This window comes from Spermophilus citellus (genome assembly GCF_964194105.1).
Source record: "Spermophilus citellus genome assembly, chromosome: 9".
In the NCBI taxonomy this organism is placed as follows: domain Eukaryota; kingdom Metazoa; phylum Chordata; class Mammalia; order Rodentia; family Sciuridae; genus Spermophilus; species Spermophilus citellus.
In genome coordinates, this window is record NC_138191.1 from 51835568 (window position 1) to 51853499 (window position 17932).

The 17932-nt window shown below is 35.0% G+C and overlaps 1 protein-coding gene across 5 annotated transcripts in view; it reads right to left on the minus strand.

Moving 5' to 3' along the window:
• AGL (amylo-alpha-1,6-glucosidase and 4-alpha-glucanotransferase) overlaps positions 1-17932 on the minus strand; it is a 117155-nt gene that overhangs the window by 26075 nt on the left and 73148 nt on the right. For 4 of the 5 annotated variants that reach the window (XM_081306144.1, XM_081306142.1, XM_081306141.1 and 1 more), the window contains 6 exons: positions 17771-17883; positions 17523-17657; positions 7509-7639; positions 3913-4049; positions 3508-3641; positions 2628-2803 (listed from right to left, as the gene is read on the minus strand). In XM_081306144.1, the coding sequence (XP_081162270.1) occupies positions 2628-2803; positions 3508-3641; positions 3913-4049; positions 7509-7639; positions 17523-17657; positions 17771-17883 (826 nt within the window). The remainder of the gene's footprint in view (positions 1-2627; positions 2804-3507; positions 3642-3912; positions 4050-7508; positions 7640-17522; positions 17658-17770; positions 17884-17932) is intronic. The other variant, XM_081306145.1, reaches the window with a different exon arrangement.

Sequence of the window (17932 nt, forward strand, 5' to 3'; positions counted from 1 at the left end):
AGACCCGGTCTCAAAGTAAAAATTAAAAAAGGGTGGAGATGTGGCTCAGTGGTTAAGCACCCTAGGTTCAATCCCCAGTGCCAAAGGGGATCCCCCCCCCAAAAAAAAAGAGATAAAGAAAAAGAGAAAGAAGAAAAAGAGAAATATTGGAACAAAGGGCAACATTAGACATTTTTTTTCTATGCTATCTCCAAAATGATAGTACAGAGTTTCCCTAAACACACTGTGTTTTTTTTTAATATGTTTTTTAGTTGTCAATGGACTTTGTTTATTTATATGCAGAACTGAGAATTGAACCCAGTTCCTCACTCTTACTAGGCACAATCCCAGCCCACACTGTGTATTTTTAAATAATGGTTGATATACATGATTGATGGCTACAAACTTTGATGATGATGACAATGACAGCAGCTAACATAGGTAGCAGTCTGTGTCAGACAGCATTCCTATAGTTTAACCCACTCAACATTTTGTATGAAACCTAGATAGAGAGATTCAAAGGTGACTTTAAATTTGTATATCCTAAAATATATACAGTCTGTCTTTGTTAAAAAGGAAAGGCTATAAAATCTGTATCACTGATATGTGGAAATATTTATATTAACTTTTTAAATTTGTTCTTTTTAGACATACATGAGAGTAGAGTATATTTGGAAATATTATATATACAGGGAATATACTTCCCATTTTTGTGGTTGTACATGATGCGGAGTTACACTGGTCATGTGTTCATAATGTACACAGGAAAGTTACTGCCCAATTCATTCTACGGGCTTCCTATTACCATCTTTGCTTCTGTTCACTCCCCTTTGACTAATCCAACAAACAAACATCTATTCTTCCCTCCCCACACACCCATATTAACCTTTTCATCTCTGAGAGTATACAACTTATAGATCATATATCTTTGGAATAATTTCTGCTTTGTCTATTATTATAAAAGTTTATAATTATAACATGTTTTGCAATACTGTAACCAAAGAAATAAATTCCCAGCCATTTTAAAATGAACCTCCAAAAAACCTACCTGCAAATCTGAGTTTATTCTATTTTTGCCAGTAAGCACTAGGCAAAACATTCCATGCTAGAAGAAAATACCAGAATTTCTATTTACTTACTATACTATACCTGGATGTAAGTGTATCAGGTACCATTAACATATATTGGTATACAATTTATAAATAAATGCATGTATTAGGGGTATTTAACAGCAACAGCATACAATCAAAAGACTGAGATTACTATTTGATGTAATAGGCTTCTATGAAATAGGCTAAAACCTAAAATTCTTCATATCAGCATGTTTTTTCCCCACAATGGCTCAGTTCAGTTTCATGAGTATTTGCATGGATTCATTGGGAAATGACAGGTACTAGAAGATCAAACAGTCAAGTGAAAATATGAAACAATTATAGAACTAAACCAGAGTTTTAATTTCATTCTTTAATAAAATTGTTTTATTTTTTTAATTTTTGTGGTGATAGGGATTGATCCTAGGGCCTCACACATACTTGGAAAGTACTCTACCCCTGAGCTACATCTCCACTCCCAAAAAAGAGTTTTATGATTTTTTTATGATCATTCTAAATGAAAAGGTAATTTTTATTGTAGTTGTTGGGTACCATGAAGCCTTTTCATTTGATCTGAGCAGATACAAATTTAAAGAAATTTAAATTTAACAGAGGGAGCCATGAATATATAATACTTTCTACAATTTCACATATTTCAGGTTAGTTTTGAGAATTCTCAATTTCAGTGACCTCAAGTATTAAATATTTTCCAGGAATATGATGGAAATTTATTTAAAAAGAAAGCCTGTTCTTTATCCTATTTTGCTTACTCATATTTGTTATTTGATTGAATTTTTTAATGTACTTTCAGGAACAGATGCCAATAAGCATGGCTGGAAGTATTTTATGTCCAATTGACAGCATCTGGATACATAATAATATTAATTTCTTAAAACTTTTATTACTTGTGGCTGGGGCTATGGCTCAGGGTTAGTGCACTTGCCTGGCATGTGTGAGGCACTGGATTAGATTCACAGCACCACATATAAATAAATAAAATAAAGGTCTATCAACAACTGAAAAAATATTTTAAAAAATTATTAGATGTTGATAGACCTTAAATTTATTCATTTATTTATATGCAGTGCTGATAATTGAATCCAGTGCCTCACAGATGCTAGGCAAGAATTCCACCACTGAACCACAACCCTAATCCCCATATAATAATTATGTAAAATCAGTTTTGTGTTTTGTAACTTATAGGACACCTTTAAATGATCTTTAGATAAGTTTATTTTAAAAAATGGGAATAGATATAGGAAAATGCGTAGTAAAATAATGATTTAAAACATATATTTTAAATATTATTTAAAATAATACCATGAGTTGGAAGAAAAGGATTAACCACATACAATAAAAACACACATAAATGCCTATACACAGTTATAATTAAATAATAACATGGATAGTACTTTAGGAGTATCTATGAAATTTTACTAAGCAATAATATACAGTCTTGGATAACTTCATTAATTTTTTAAAAAAGTCTTTTTCTTGTAAGTTTTCCTTTTGAATACTATTGACTTATACATTTCAACCTTCTACAAAATTCCTTACCTGCAGCTAAAGAAGCACAACACTGCTGCTTTTCCTTTGTGATCTCATTCAACCTATATGGTACATCCAGAAGGGAAGGTGAAAGAAGTGGCAGAGAAGGGAATTTTCCTACTCCACACATTTGGACTGAACCCAGTGAAAGGTGTTTCACAAAGGTTGAACCATTCTGAACAAAGCTGTAATGAAAGTGATATGATCTGTAAAAATACAAAACTTTTTAGCAGTTTTATTCTGTTTTTCCCCTTCAAATGATTTCTCCACACAAATGTATAAAGATAGTAATATAGTAGGAAAAAAATGTTCAATTTGATTAGATTTCAGAACTGCTTTCATGGCATCCATTATTTTAGCCGGCTTTAGTCCAGGCCTTGTTGTAACACAAATGGCAGAACTGAAGTGCTTTTTCTTTCTGAAAAATCTGAAAACATGCCCAAATCAACTTGCTGGCTCTCATAATTCATTTCCATTTGTAGTTTCATTTTAGAAAATTTCATTGTAAAAGGCAGATTTCATTCATAATAATACCAGAATATTTTTTTCTTTTAATTGATGAAAGTTAGAGAAAGAACTCTATGTACATATTCTAAACATTATATCAATTAAATTTAACAAATCAATGAATGAATAAATAAATAGAAACAAATAATATAAAACAAGTTAATTTTTCCCAAACATATTTTAGATAGAACAGATTTTACATGGGTTTGTTTTCGTATGTTTCAGACTAAAGGATGTTAATAAATTTACTCTCCACTTAAAAACTTTTCCAGCTCTGAGTCTCCAAAATTCATGCTTTGGTCTTTTAAGAGCATGTGTAAAGTGACTCTGTGTATAGTTTCTATGCAAACACACCTATTTACATAAGCTTTGTTGGATATACCTTGACATCTGCTTCCATGCTGCATCCAGAAGAGTGGTGTATGCACCAATTAATATAGCATCAAAGTAACATGGGATAAGGTATCGTGGGATCTGCTTCAAGTAGAAGAACATAGCCTGCAACCATTTACCAACCTGTTGTAAAAATAATTTAAAAAGTTAATTTGGTGTGTTCACAGGCTATGCATAATTTAAGAGATAAATCATAACATGAAACTGTGCTATCCAATAATTCATGAATCAAATTTCCATGTATTAAAACTAGAAACAAAAAGAAGGGAGGAAAACAGGTAAATATTATATATACACATATATATAAATATAATGTATACATCTATATATAATAATTCTTATTGTGCCTTTGCTTATTTTAGACTAGAACACAGCTTACTTATTTAATACTTACTTCAGCAATATTTCCTGAACGTGAAATAAGCCGGCCACTGACATAATCGATCATCCAATCTCCAGATCTCAAATTTTCACAGAAAGGATGCCCCAAGTCATTCTTCGGTCTTATTTCTGCCAATACGGACATTAGCCCTGAAAATTCAGATATACCATGCTGCATTACTGATAGAGTCAAAATGTCCCATAGTTGAGTTATGGCTAGTCCTGATGATTTGACGTGAACAGAGAAGCAGACAAAATGGCTACTTAGTCCACAATGGCACTCAGCATAGTAGGAGGAAAGTGTGGCGGTATGGACTGGAACCAGGATGCAAAGGCGTGTTGATGGAGACTACTGCCACAATTCATACAAAGCTTCCCAAAAGTTATAACTTGTGGCACTGGTCTAGTTTTTTTTTTTTTTTTTTTTACTGTTATAATATTCAAAGTCAATTGGCATTTTTATTTTTGCCTTAAGGCATAAAGGAGAAAAAATTGATAATCCTGTATCTTTCCATGTTAAAAAGTGGTAAATTCATTATTATTCAGGCAAGATTTAAGAAAATCACAGAACTGGTCTCGGAGAAAGCAAGAATACCTATGGTGATAAGAAGAATAAAGCTTGCTTTAGAGGGACTCTGAGGAGGCACTTCAAAGTAAGCAAATTATCAAAGTGAGATATTAGGCAAATTCTCATTTAGGCAAAATTATTAATTATTAGGCAAAATTCTCAAATAGATGCATTAGAATGTCTATGTGTACATACCAGAGTCTGCTATTCAATAAAAGAACAATTGCATTTCTTTTATCATTCAACAAGATAATCATAGCTTAGCTACTGTGAATTATGCTGCTATAATGCCTGCATGACTGTAGTATGTGATTTTAAATTGTTTGGATATATGCTAAGGAGTGGGTCAAATGGTGGTTCCATTCCTAGTTTTCTAAGGAATCTCCCTCCATACTGTATTCCATAGTGACTGCACCAATTTGTAGTCCCACCAACAATGTATAAGTGTACCTTTTTCCCCATATCCTTCCCAACATTTATTATTGTTACTTGGATTCTTGATAATTGCCATTCTCACTGGAGTGAAATGAAATCTCAGTGCACTTCAAAAGATGAATGGATAAAAAAATGTGGTATATATACACAATGGAGTATTACTCAGCCTTTATGACATTTGCCAGTAAATGATGGACCTGGAGACTATCATGCTAAGGGAAATAAACCAATCCTCAAAAACCAAAAGTTTTCACTGATATATGGAAGCTAACCCACAATAAGGCGGGGTGGTGAGAAAACAGAAGTTCAGATTAGACAAAGGGGAATGGAGGGAAGGGAGGGGGAATAGAAAAAGAAAAGGTAATGGAATTAATCTTACATAATTTTGCTATGTACATGTATGAATACCCCACTGTGAATCCCACCCAGGTGTACATCCATAAGAATGATGTCCTTAATAGAATAAAATACATTCCCTGCTTATATAGTTATATCAAAATACACTCTACTGTCATGTATAACTAAAAAGAACCAATAAAAATTAAAATTAAAAATTAATCATTCCCACCTTATTAAAAATGTTATTTTGGTTTCAGTGATATCAACTAAATTTAGTTAGAATTTAATGAATCCATGAACTGTGTATATGGTATATTCTGAGAAATAAATAAATTTAAGATAAAGTTTTTCCTTCAAGGGAAGGAAAATTTGGGAAATAAAGCCTAAATACAAAAAATCTGGAAAGCAAGACAGTATAAAATAACATTCTACATATGTCCTAAAACTTTTGTGAAAGGTGAATGTTGCTCGGTAAATATTGGTACCACTGTTGAACAATGAAATATGATGGAACAGTGTTTCAGGAAACAGACCTGACAGTGACCAAAGGGATGGAATTAAGTGTGGAGGAAGGAACAACAGCTAGAGTGAAAATGGAGTAGGGTAACTGCTTAAAACAACTAACAGATACATTTACTTACTACTCATAGAACAAAATACTTTGTTTTGCCAATAAATACAACAGGTCTCAGAAAAATTTACTACACCTTATGTGCTTGCTTTAATAGGAGGTATAAAAGCTGAAGACAAGAACCACAAAAAAGATTAAAAGCTACATTCTTCTTTCTCAAGTTATAATCTTAGTAGAATTTTAGAGTAAATACTTCCTAAGTGCTTATTATGAACTCAGTATTGTCTAAGTGTATTAAATGCATTAACTCCCTTCATTCTATCAACAATCCCTTGTGATACTATTATTAGCGACATTTTTCAATGAGAAAACTGAACCATAGGGAGTTTAACTACTCTAAGGTTATGCAGCTACTCAGTGGAACCTAGGTCTAGTTTTAGAGCCTGCTTCTTAAATACAATGATAAAAATTCATAAAAAATTATAAGTACCAAAATAAGGTAATATATTCCAGAAAGTATAGTAAATAAAGGTAATGGGTGTCTGTCTGTAGAACAAAGAAATTACTGAAGAAAGCGATAGTTTGTAAAAGTTCAGCTGGGCATGACGGTACACACCTGTAATCCCAGCAATTTGGGAGGCTGAGTTTGGAGGATTGCAAGTTCAAGGCCAGCCTGGGCAACTTAGTGCAACTCTGTCTCAAGATTAAACAATAAAAAAAGGCAGGGGATGCAGCTCAGTGGAAGAGCATCCCTGGGTTTAATCCCTGGTACTGCAATGAAAACAAAACGTTAAAAAAATAAAAATACAAGGAAAGGCTTTATGGAAGGTGTAAAAATGAAACTGGTCCTTAAAGAAGGGTTAAGTGACAAAGAAATAAAGGTCAAAAAAGAGGCATGACAAATGGGAAAATATATGAACCAGAAATATGGGTTTGATAAACCAAATTTCTTATACAAAAATCTGGGAAAATATTACCAACCAGACAGATTAATATTAAACTCACAGTTAAATATTTGGTTTCTATAACCCATCTTATAAATACTCTAACTACATAATATACTAATATAAGTTTGTTCCCCACTCCCTCTCTTAGAATCAAACCCAGGGCCTTCAGCATGCTAGACAAGAACTCTACCACTGAGCCATGTCCCTAACCCTGTAAGTTCCTTTATAGGAGGAAACAAATATGCAATAAGAACAAAAATCCAATTAGTCCAATTAGATGAAGAAGGAAGAAGAATGAGTTATATTGATAACTCAGTTTCTTTTGGAGACTAAACAAACATATTCTGCTTTTTGAACATAATAAACCAAGTCAAAAAATATTAATTAAGGTTAAAGTATATTTAAGAATTCTAAATGATTTGAACGAATGACACACGACCAGTAATTCTAGGTAGCATTTACTGAGTGAATACCTTGTGCTACACCCTGGTTATAGTATTTTACTTGAATGATTTTATTTACTCATCACGAAGCCTTCTGAATTAGTCAATTTATTCACATCTTACTGAGGCAGGAACTGGGGTACAGAGAGATTATGTTACTTGCCAAAGGCCAATGAGTATGGAGCAGAGTCACAGTTTGAACCCAGGCAGTCTGCACTCTCAGCCCATACTTCTATTTATTTAAAGAAGACATTGTATGTCTGTAAAAGAAAAATGAAAAGTTTGTCTATTCTTATACTTGCTTACCTTGAAGACCTGCATATTTAAGGGAAGACCAGTTTGGTATGTCATAGCAACCTCCACCATCTTCCTGTTCTTCTGATTCACATCGGTAAAGTATCTGATTTAGCTCAGTCAAAGTTAATTTAGAGGCAATACTAAGAATTGAGAAACAAAGATAAATGGTTAAATATACTGACTTTCACTTGCTTTTAATAAAAGCAAAAGAATAAAACCTGCATTATAAAGTATCTTAGTAATGTACATTTTAGGAACTCAGTATTAAAATAAACATCATATATATGTTATAAATAGTAATCAAGATGCTAGAAATTAAATTACAACTAATATTACTCCAAAACCAAGTACATGGAAAACAAGTGTGCTACTGCTGAGCTACAACCTTTTTTTTTGAGACAGGATCTTCCTAACTTGTGAGGGTCTTGCTAAGTTCCCTAGCTTGGCCTTAAAACTTCCTCCTCAGCCTTCAGAGTTGCTGAGATTACAGAGCGGGGACCTTGTCTATTTTCTCAACCTCAGAATCTTCAGTGCCTTGAAACTCCTTATAGGCCTTCTGATTTCTTACAGACGGCAGAGAGGCCAGCCCGATTCCTGGGGCTCCCCAAGGAGCCAGCTTTCAGCAAGGTTTAGAGCAGCAGGAAAATTGAACTGACCCTGGCAAAATGGATCACTAGGCAATGCTGAGCTGATGTGGATCTGGGGCGAACAGTCTGGGCCTCTCAGAACACACACTGAGCCCGGATAAGCTGAATTCAAGCTCCCGTTCGCCTGCTTCCCGCAGACAAACAGCTGTGCCTCAGCACTAATCCATCCGGCTGAAACAACTGGTCAGCCCTTCTGATCCTACAGAGGTAAATGCCTACCGAGCCTTCATAGGTAGTGGCCACAGGTTTGAAACGGGGCTTGGGAGAGACAGTAAGGACCCACCCGTTGCATTGGTCACACGGCAAAGGGAAACAAACTGTCGCCATTTGCAAGAGACACCACCATGGCAGAGAACTGACGTCATCAGACTGCGGCGGAGGAGATAACTTCATTGAAACCTGTGGCTACAGGTGTGTAATTCCCTAGCCTTCCCTCTCCACACATCGGGGAAACCTTAAGGGCCCCTCCCAGCTCTCCCATAAGGGCCCCTCCCAGCTCTCCCGTGATCGCAATAGCCAGCCCGAGGGAATCAGAGGTGGCGCGGGACCCGCGGCACAGAACTACCACTCCCACCAGGGCTGACAGCTGAGGTCTCTTGCACCACCTACCGGGGGCGTGGCTACCGGAGGGCAAGTAAAATTCGCTGAGGATTCTCAGCCCCAAGCTCTACAAACTTAGGGTCTGAGGGAATGGCAAACTGGAAGTGTGCGCCCAGTCGTTCATGAAAACAGGGCTCCCGGGAGCAGCAGACCTGGTATGTAGCCAGTATTGTGGTGAGCGGCACCCGTGAGAGGGGCCTGGCTAGAGGAAAAGTGGGAAGTGACTAGACACAAGAGGAGGCCCTAGGCACTCAGGATTGGAGACTCGCCCAGTCTGGGAGGAGCTGCTGCACAGTGATTGGTTCCTGCGGAGAAACCTGGCCTGGTGGGCACAGCGCCACCTACTGGAAGAGAAGTTAATCAAACTCTAAGACTGCATTTATTAGTTTTTTTTTTTTTTTTCTTCTTTTCTCTTTGTTTTTGATTTGGGTTTTTCTTTCATTTTCATTTTCCTTTCTTGTTGTTTTTTTAAATTTTTTTACAATTTTTTAAAATTTCTTTTCTTCTAATGTTAATTTTAATTTTTTTTTATTATTTTTAAAAATTTTTTTCTTTTTTTATTTCCTATTTTTTTCTTCTTTTGTCTTTTCATTTCTTTTCAATTATCTTATCCCCCCTTCCTTGAATTGTACCTGCTTACTCTCATTCTCTTTAGTGACTTCTTCCCTTCCCTTCTAATACCTTTCCTCCCAAGCATCAAATAAATTTATAGGAGTAAACAGTAACTCAGCAGTCAAACAGAACAAGAAGTAACATGAGCAGCTTCAAAAAGCAAGGAAGAAAAGGAGTACAAACAATGCAGGACAGCCTAAATATTCAGGAGTACCTAGAGTCATCAGAAAAATGGTCATATAAAGAACTCAAGGAACACCTTAGACAGATGGAATGGAACCTTAAAGAGGATACAAGACAGCAAATTCAAGCAGCGAAAGAACACATTGAGAATGAATTACATAAACAGATAAAAGAAGAAGTTAAGCATCTTTATCAGGAGATAGAGATTATAAAAAATAATCAAACAATAATTCTAGAAATGAAGGAAACGATAAACCAAATTAAAAACTCAATTGAGAGTATCACTAACACAGTGGAGCAAGTAGAAGCCAGAACGTCAGATAATGAAGACAAAATATATCATATTGAAAAGAGTCTAGCAAACTCAGAAAGGCTGGTAAAAAATCACGAGAAAAACATCCAAGAGTTATGGGATAACATAAAAAAACCAAACTTACGAGTCATCGGGATAGAAGAAGGTACAGAGATTCAAACCAAGGGAATGAGTAACCTGCTGAATGAAATAATTACACAAAACTTTCCAGAAATAAAAAAGGAAACAGATATACAAATTGAAGATGCATACAGGACACCGAGCACACAAAATCACAGTAGACCAACGCCAAGACACATTGTTATGAACATATCCAATATACAGAAAAAAGAGAAAATATTAAAACCTACAAGAGAAAGGAGACAGATTACATTCAGGGGTAAACCAATAAGGTTAACAACGGATTTTTCATCACAGACACTGAAAGCAAGAAGGTCATGGAACAATGTATTTCAAACACTGAAAGACAATGGATGCCAACCAAGAATTCTGTATCCAGCAAAATTAAGCTTCAGGTATGACAACGAAGTAAAAATCTTTCATGATAAACAAAAGTTAAAAGAATTTGCAGCCAGAAAACAAGCATTGCAAAGCATTTTGAGCAAAACACTACACGAGGAAGAAATGAAAAACAATAACCAAAACCATCAGTGGGAAGTGCCTCAGTAAAGACAGAGGGCAAGGGGAAAGATAATCATGAATAAACAAACTAAATTTTTAAAAAAAAAGGATAAATAATCAAACATGGCTGGAAGTACAAACCATATATCTAAATGTTAATGGCTTAATCTCTCCAATAAAGCGACATAGGCTGGTATCATGGATTAAAAAACAAATCCAACAATATGCTGCCCCCAGGAGACACATCTGATTGGAAAAGAAATACACAGGCTGAAGGTGAAAGGATGGGAAAAAATATACCATGCACACGGTCCTCATAAGCAAGCAGGGGTGGCCATCCTCATATCGAATAAAATCAACTTCAAGACTAAGTTAATCAAAAGGGATAAAGAAGGACACTATATACTGTTAAAAGGAACCATTCACCAACAAGACATAACAATTATCAATATTTATGCACCAAATAATGGTGCTGCAACATTCATAAAACAAATTCTCCTCAAGTTCAAGAATCAAATAGACCACAACACAATAATTATGGGTGACTTCAACACACCTCTCTCACCATTGGACAGATCCTCCAAACAAAAGTTGAATAAAGAAACTATAGAACTCAATATCACAATCAATAACCTAGACTTAACTGACATATATAGAATATATCAACCATCATCAAATGGATATACTTTTTTCTCAGCAGCACATGGATCCTTCTCAAAAATAGACCATATATTATGCCATAGGGCAACCCTCAGTAAATATAAAGGGGTGGAGATAATACCATGCATTTTATCTGATCATAATGGAATGAAACTGGAAATCAATGATAAAAGAAGGAAGGAAAAATCCTACATCACATGGAAAATGAACAATATGTTACTGAATGATCAATGGGTTACAGAAGACATAAAGGAGGAAATCAAAAAAATTCTTAGAGATAAATGAAAATACAGACACAACATATCGGAATCTATGGGACACAATGAAAGCAGTTTTAAGAGAAAAATTCATCGCCTGGGGGTCATTCCTCAAAAAAAGAAAAAAACAACAAATAAATGAGCTCACACTTCATCTCAAAGCCCTAGAAAAGGAAGAGCAAAACAACAGCAAATGTAGCAGAAGGCAAGAAATACTTAAAATCAGAGCGGAAATCAATGAAATTGAAACAAAAGAAACTATTGAAAAAATTAACAAAACTAAAAGTTGGTTCTTCGAAAAAATAAATAAGATCGACAAACCTTTAGCCATGCTAATGAAGAGAAGAAGAGAGAGAACTCAAATTACTAACATACGGGATGAAAAAGGCAATATCACAACAGATGCTACAGAAATACAGAAGACAATTAGAAATTATTTTGAAAACCTATATTCCAATAAAATAGAAGATAGTGAAGACATCGATAAATTTCTTAAGTCATATGATTTGCCCAGACTGAGTCAGGAGGATACACAGAATTTGAACAGACCAATATCAATGGATGAAATTGAAGAAGCCATCAAAGGACTACCAACCAAGAAAAGCCCAGGACCGGATGGGTATACAGCGGAGTTTTACAAAACCTTTAAAGACGAATTAATACCAATACTTTTCAAGTTATTTCAGGAAATAGAAATAGAGGGAGCTCTGCCAAATTCATTCTATGAGGCCAACATCACCGTGATTCCGAAACCAGACAAAGACACCTCAAAGAAAGAAAACTACAGACCAATATCTCTAATGAACCTAGATGTAAAAATCCTCAATAAAATTCTGGCGAATCGAATACAAAAACACATCAAAAAAACTGTGCACCGTGATCAAGTAGGATTTATCCCTGGGATGCAAGGATGGTTCAATATACGGAAATCAATAAACGTTATTCACCACATCAATAGACTTAAAGATAAGAACCATATGATCATCTCGATAGACGCAGAGAAAGCATTCGACAAAGTACAGCATGCCTTTATGTTCAAAACATTAGAAAAACTAGGGATAACAGGAACTTACCTTGACATTGTAAAAGCTATCTATGCTAAGCCTCAGGCTAGCATCATTCTGAATGGACAAAAGTTAAAGGCATTCCCTCTAAAATCTGGAACAAGACCAGGGATGCCCTCTATCACCACTTCTATTCAATATAGTTCTCGAAACACTGGCCAGAGCAATTAGACAGACGAAAGAAATTAAAGGCATAAAAATAGGAAAAGAAGAACTTAAATTATCACTATTTGCAGATGACATGATTCTATACCTAGAAGACCCAAAAGGGTCTACAAAGAAACTACTAGAACTAATAAATGAATTCAGCAAAGTGGCAGGATATAAAATCAACACGCATAAATCAAAGGCATTTCTGTATATCAGCGACAAAACTTCTGAAATGGAAATGAGGAAAAACACTCCATTCACAATATCCTCAAAAAAAAATAAATAAAATACTTGGGAATCAACCTAAGAAAAGAGGTGAAAGATTTATACAATGAGAACTACAGAACCCTAAAGATAGAAGTAGAAGAAGATCTTAGAAGATGGAAAAATATACCCTGTTCATGGATAGGCAGAACTAACATCATCAAAATGGCAATATTACCAAAAGTTCTCTATAGGTTTAATGCAATGCCAATCAAAATCCCAACGGCATTTCTTGTAGAAATAGATAAAGCAATCATGAAATTCATATGGAAAAATAAAAGACCCAGAATAGCAAAAGCAATTCTAAGCAGGAAATGTGAATCTGGAGGTATAGCGATACCAGATTTCAAACTATATTACAGAGCAATAGTGACAAAAACAGCATGGTACTGGTACCAAAACAGGCAGGTGGACCAATGGTATAGAATAGAGGACACAGAGACTAATCCACAAAGTTAAAACTATCTTATATTTGATAAAGGGGCTAAAAGCATGCAATGGAGGAAGGATAGCATCTTCAACAAATGGTGTTGGAAAAACTGGAAATCCATATGCAACAAAATGAAACTGATTCCCCTCCTCTCACCATGCACAAAAGTTAACTCAAAATGGATCAAGGAGCTTGATATCAAATCAGAGACTCTGCATCTGATAGAAGAAAAAGTTGGCTCCGATCTACATATTTTGGGGTCGGGCTCCAAATTCCTTAATAGGACACCCATAGCACAAGAGTTAATAACAAGAATCAACAAATGGGACTTACTTAAACTAAAAAGTTTTTTCTCAGCAAGAGAAACAATAAGAGAGGTAAATAGGGAGCCTACATCCTGGGAACAAATTTTTACTCCTCACACTTCAGATAGAGCCCTAATATCCAGAGTATACAAAGAACTCAAAAAATAAAATAAAATAAAAAATAAGATAACAAATAACCCAATCAACAAATGGGCCAAGGACCTGAACAGACACTTCTCAGAGGAGGACATACAATCAATCAACAAGTACATGAAAAAATGCTCACCATCTCTAGAAGTCAGAGAAATGCAAATCAAAACCACCCTAAGATACCATCTCACTCCAGTAAGATTGGCAGCCATTATGAAGTCAAACAACAACAAGTGCTGGGAAGGATGTGGGGAAAAGGGTACTCTTGTACATTGCTTGTGGGACTACAAATTGTTGCGGCCAATTTGGAAAGCAGTATGGAGATTCCTGGGAAAGCTGGGAATGGAACCACCATTTGACCCAGCCATTGCCCTTCTTGGACTATTCCCTGAAGACCTTAAGAGAGTGTACTACAGGGATACTGCCACATTGATGTTCATAGCAGCACAATTCACAATAGCTAGACTGTGGAACCAACCCAGATGCCCTTCAATAGATGATTGGATAAAAAAAATGTGGCATCTATACACAATGGAGTACTATGCAGCAATAAAAAATGACAAAATCATAGAATTTTCAGGGAAATGGATGGCACTAGAGCAGATTATGCTTAGTGAAGCTAGCCAAAACCTAAAAAACAAATACTAAATGTCTTCTTTGATATAATGAGAGCAACTATGAACAGAGAAGGGAGGAAGAGCAGGAAGAAAAGATTAACATTAAACAGAGACATGAGATGGGAGGGAAAGGGAGAGAAAAGGGAAATTGCATGGAAATGAAGGGAGACCCTCATTGCTATACAAAATTACATATAAGAGGTTGTGAGGGGAATGGGAAAATAAACAAGGAGAGAAATGAATTACAGTAGATGGGGTATAGAGAGAAGATGGGAGGAGAGGGGAGGGGGGATAGTAGGGGATAGGAAAGGTAGCAGAATACAACAATTACTAATAGGGCATTATGTAAAATTGTGGATGTGTAACCGACGTGATTCTGCAATCTGCATTTGGGGTAAAATTGGGGGTTCATAACCCACTTCAATCTAATGTATGAAATATGATATGTCAAAAGCTTTGTAATGTTGTGAACAAGCAATAAAAAAAATAAATTAAAAAAAAATTTAAAAAAACAAGTACATGATTAAGGTACCAAATTTTATTGATTAAAGCATGATGGAGGACTTAAAATCAGCATACTACAGTGACGCAACCACATCAATGTTTATAGCAGCTCAATTCACAATAGCTAAACTATGAAACAAACCTAGATGCCCTTCAACAGAGGAAAGGATGAAGAAAATGTGATACATACACACAATGGAATATTATTCAGCCTTAAAGAAAACTGAAATTATGACATAGGCAGGTAAATGGATGGAACTAAAGAATATCATGCTAAGTGAAATAAGCCAATCGCAAAAAACCAAAAGCTGAATGTTTTTTCTGATAAGTGAATGCTGATCCATAGTGGGGTGGGGGATAGGGAAAAATGAAGGGACACTGGTTTGTGTACAGGGAAGTCAAAGGAGTCAGGGAAAAGGTGTGGTTGTGGGGAAGGGAAGGACAGTAGAAAGAGACAGACATTATTATCCTATATATATGTATGATTACACTACTGGAATGACTCTGAACCATGGACATCCAGAGGAATGAGACACTATGCTCCATTTGTGTACTATACGTCAAAATGTATATTCTTCTGTAAAATAAATTAATTAATTATTTTTTTTTTAAAAAGGCATGATGGAGCCAGCTGTGGTGGCGCACACCTGCAATCCCAGTGGCTGAGAAAGCCAATACAAGAGGATCTCAAATTCAAGGCCAGACTCAGAAATTTAGCAAGGCCCAAGGCAACTTAATGAGACCCTGTCTCAAAATTTAAAAAAATAAACAGGCCTGGGGATGTGATTCAGTGGTAAAGCATCCGTGGATTCAATCTCTAGTACTGGGGGTGGGGTGGTAGAATACAAAGATCTTTTGGTTTTTTATATACTTTATATTATAAGTCTATTTTTTAGTTCTTTCAGTTAGACTTAGTTTTTTCCCTGATAATTGTGAAATAAAGAACTTTTTATGCTGTTTATCTTAAAAACTTGGAATACCTATCAAAGGATCAATAAAGGGATAATCAAAAGTCAAAGTTAACCACCTAAGAAACAACAGTCTCTGCCTTTGTATTTCTCTCCTGGCACCATCTTTCGTATCAGGTTGCACTGCCCCTCAGTTCCATCATTCAAGAAACCAGCATCTTCTCAGAAAAAAAGATGCTTCTTGATAATGGTCAGAGGAAAGTCTAAGTGTCTCAGCCTCTCTCCTCACAGCTATATTTCATGAATCAAGACTGACCATTTGCAGACTTAATACCAACTTTACTTTAGGGCATTATTTTCCAACATGTAGCCAGTGGACTCCTTCCACAAGAATAACCCTGAAAGCTGTTTAGAAGGCAGATTTCTTGCCCTTGCCCTGAAATAATCAGAGTAGGTTCAAGGGGGAATGTGCTTTTATAAGCATTCTACAGAAACATACATCTATTGCAGATTGTTTTTTTAGCAGCTACTTTGCTAAGAACGGTTTGAATTTCTTAATTCTTTAATTCTTTAATGTCATTTCACCAGATAAATACAAACGAACAAAAAACTTAATTAATATGTTGAGATGTTATTTTAAAGTACTTTATACTTCATATTTACCAATTTAATTAGTAATAACTAACATTTATGATCATTTACTGTGTGTTAAACACGATGTGTTTTATATGAATAATTCTCACAACTCTCCATTAACAGGCACTCATTCTTATTTCTTATGGCTAATAAGAATCCAAAAAAAATAATTCTTACCTAGTCTGGGTCTATACTCAGCTTTAACGTACTGCATTACAATAATATATATTCAGTATTGGTAAGGATGGACACTCTAACACTGAGCTGAATATTCTCATTAGTACAATCTTCCTGGAGAAGACTTGGCAGTATAGACTGAAAGACACAATCTTATAATACAATCTAACCCCAAAATTTAATTTCTGGAAACTTATCCTAGTAAGAATGAGAGCAAACACATCAAGCCATCTATGTGCTAGTCATTCTATTATAAGTGGTTTGTATTTGCCCTATTTAATCCTTACAAAACCTAAGAGGTAGATACTATTTATTATAAGCCCTTTTTCCCAGATGAGGATTGAGCTGAAGAAAGTTATTAATAACTTGTCTAAAATCATATTGATGGTGATGAAACTATAATTGAACCTACATCTAAGCTTCAAAACCCATATTATTCAGTATTAGTGGAACACATAGAAAGTGAATAATTAAAGATTTATTCCAAGAAGAATGTACAAAGACATAAATAATAGGGAATAATTATAAGCATTCTAGATGTCCAAAATGGAAAATGATTGAACAAATCATGGTATAGCCATATAATAGAATAATATGTTAAAATTTTAAAAAAATGATGTAGTAAGGAGTGTGATATATAGAACCTAATCTCAGTTCAATAAAATTGTGTGTGTGTCTCTGTTTATGTAGACATGTATGTATCTATATCTGAAGAAAGACTTCACAAGAATGAGAAAGCACCCCTGTGAATACTCACATGAATGATAATATAATAGGATAACAACAGCTGATGCTGACACTGCTGGTTTCTGCACCACACTTTGAGTAGTATGGACAGATAGGACCCTTAACGTGTTTAAATCAAGACAGCAACAACATACCAGTTATTAAAATGTTAAATCTCTATAAAATAAGACATACTTACGAAGCAAAGGGGATTTTTAATATAGGATCTGCGTTGTCAACAACAAGGCTCCCAGATTTAAAGTGAGGACTGAACTGTGTCAGATGATTTCGAAGAATTCCAACAGCAACTTGTGCATGTGGATCAAGACTAACTCTGAATGATGTTAATAAAAAATGGTTGATTTTTAGGAGTGATTTATTCAAAGTTTACAGTTAAACTGTTTTAAATATAAGTAAAGTCAATAATTTGAACTCTAATTAACATACCTGAATATTATAACACTTCCTGGAGACAAGTTTTCAAATTCTATTTCTTGAATATATTCATTGGGCCCTTTTGTGGCAACTCCAGCTTGTTTAACAATTTTACTTTCATTAAGCTTAAAAAAATTATGAAAATCCATTCAACAAATAATTCTCATGACCTTA